This window comes from Penaeus monodon, chromosome 29 (assembly GCF_015228065.2).
Source record: "Penaeus monodon isolate SGIC_2016 chromosome 29, NSTDA_Pmon_1, whole genome shotgun sequence".
Taxonomy (NCBI): domain Eukaryota; kingdom Metazoa; phylum Arthropoda; class Malacostraca; order Decapoda; family Penaeidae; genus Penaeus; species Penaeus monodon.
In genome coordinates, this window is record NC_051414.1 from 29669866 (window position 1) to 29670964 (window position 1099).

The 1099-nt window shown below is 39.2% G+C and overlaps 1 protein-coding gene across 1 annotated transcript in view; it reads right to left on the minus strand.

Annotated features, from left to right (window-relative positions):
- Positions 1-349: 349 nt before the first annotated feature.
- Positions 350-1099, minus strand: part of LOC119592127 — a gene marked incomplete in the record, with an annotated part of 52219 nt that continues 51469 nt past the window's right edge. The window contains 1 exon segment of the mRNA XM_037940948.1: positions 350-1008. Within this exon segment, the coding sequence (XP_037796876.1) occupies positions 965-1008 (44 nt within the window).

Sequence of the window (1099 nt, forward strand, 5' to 3'; positions counted from 1 at the left end):
CGAGACAACAAAAATATGGTGAGGCGTCCGTAGAATTATTCCATTTGGCTGACCGGAACCACCCTCTGCAACCGAGCCAACCACGACAGCCCGACTACTTGATAACACAGAGGTTACAGGATAGGACAACAGTATTCCATCTGGTTCAGTTTATCCTTCAGCAGTGTAGGTTCTACGGCTGGAGACAAACCCGTGTATTTTTCAGCTTCAGTATTTATCATTAGTGACGATATTTTGAAGGATGAAGAATGTGCGTGTGTATGATTTGAGTTTTCGCTAATTCCGAATTTTATTAATGGGTAAATGGTTTAAAAACAGAGGGGTAAAATGATAATGAAAAAGTCCGAAAAATTTTTTGTGCTGTTTACTTAAATTTTACAAAATACCCACGAAATGGAGATTTATATTTTCTTATCATGTGTATAAACTATCCAAGGCAATCATGGATGAATATGAATAAAGAAATTTTGAGTGTTAGAATTAGTTGGCAATAGAAAAACGAAAAAAACGTTAAAAAGTGAAAACTTTGCTAACCTAACAAAAATGCATCTTAATCATCGAACAGCAAATAAATAGCACATTTTTTTAGTTGCAAAGGTATAGTCGCCAATCACTAAACTCAAAGTATCAAACTTACAGCCCATATATCTAATAAGTTATATATCCCCATCCAGTTGATTTCTTCTCAAGAGCTAATAATTTTCCCCAACCAATTATTACATCTGAAGATCATGAACTCCACTACGCTTTACATTAAATTCGACAGGTGAATGTTATGGCCAAGATATCCCGGCAAATACACCAGTCCGCTTCAATTAAGCAATTTCTCTTTGTCTGCATCCGTTTGCGTCGACAGCCTGTCTCCTTTCCCCTAAAATATCAGATGGTAAAGTGCCAAACCCCGCGACAATTTTCATCTCCGGTCCTTTCCTCGAGACGTCGCGGCGCCGTCTCCTCGCCTGGTCTACAAGTTGACTTCCTGAAGCACCTGGACCTTGATGTCGATGGCTGGGGATGGAGGACAGGCTAATGCAGCAGCTTCGGAAATGTTATTTGCACTCTTGTGAATAGGTATGTCTTAATTATAAAGACGCACTGG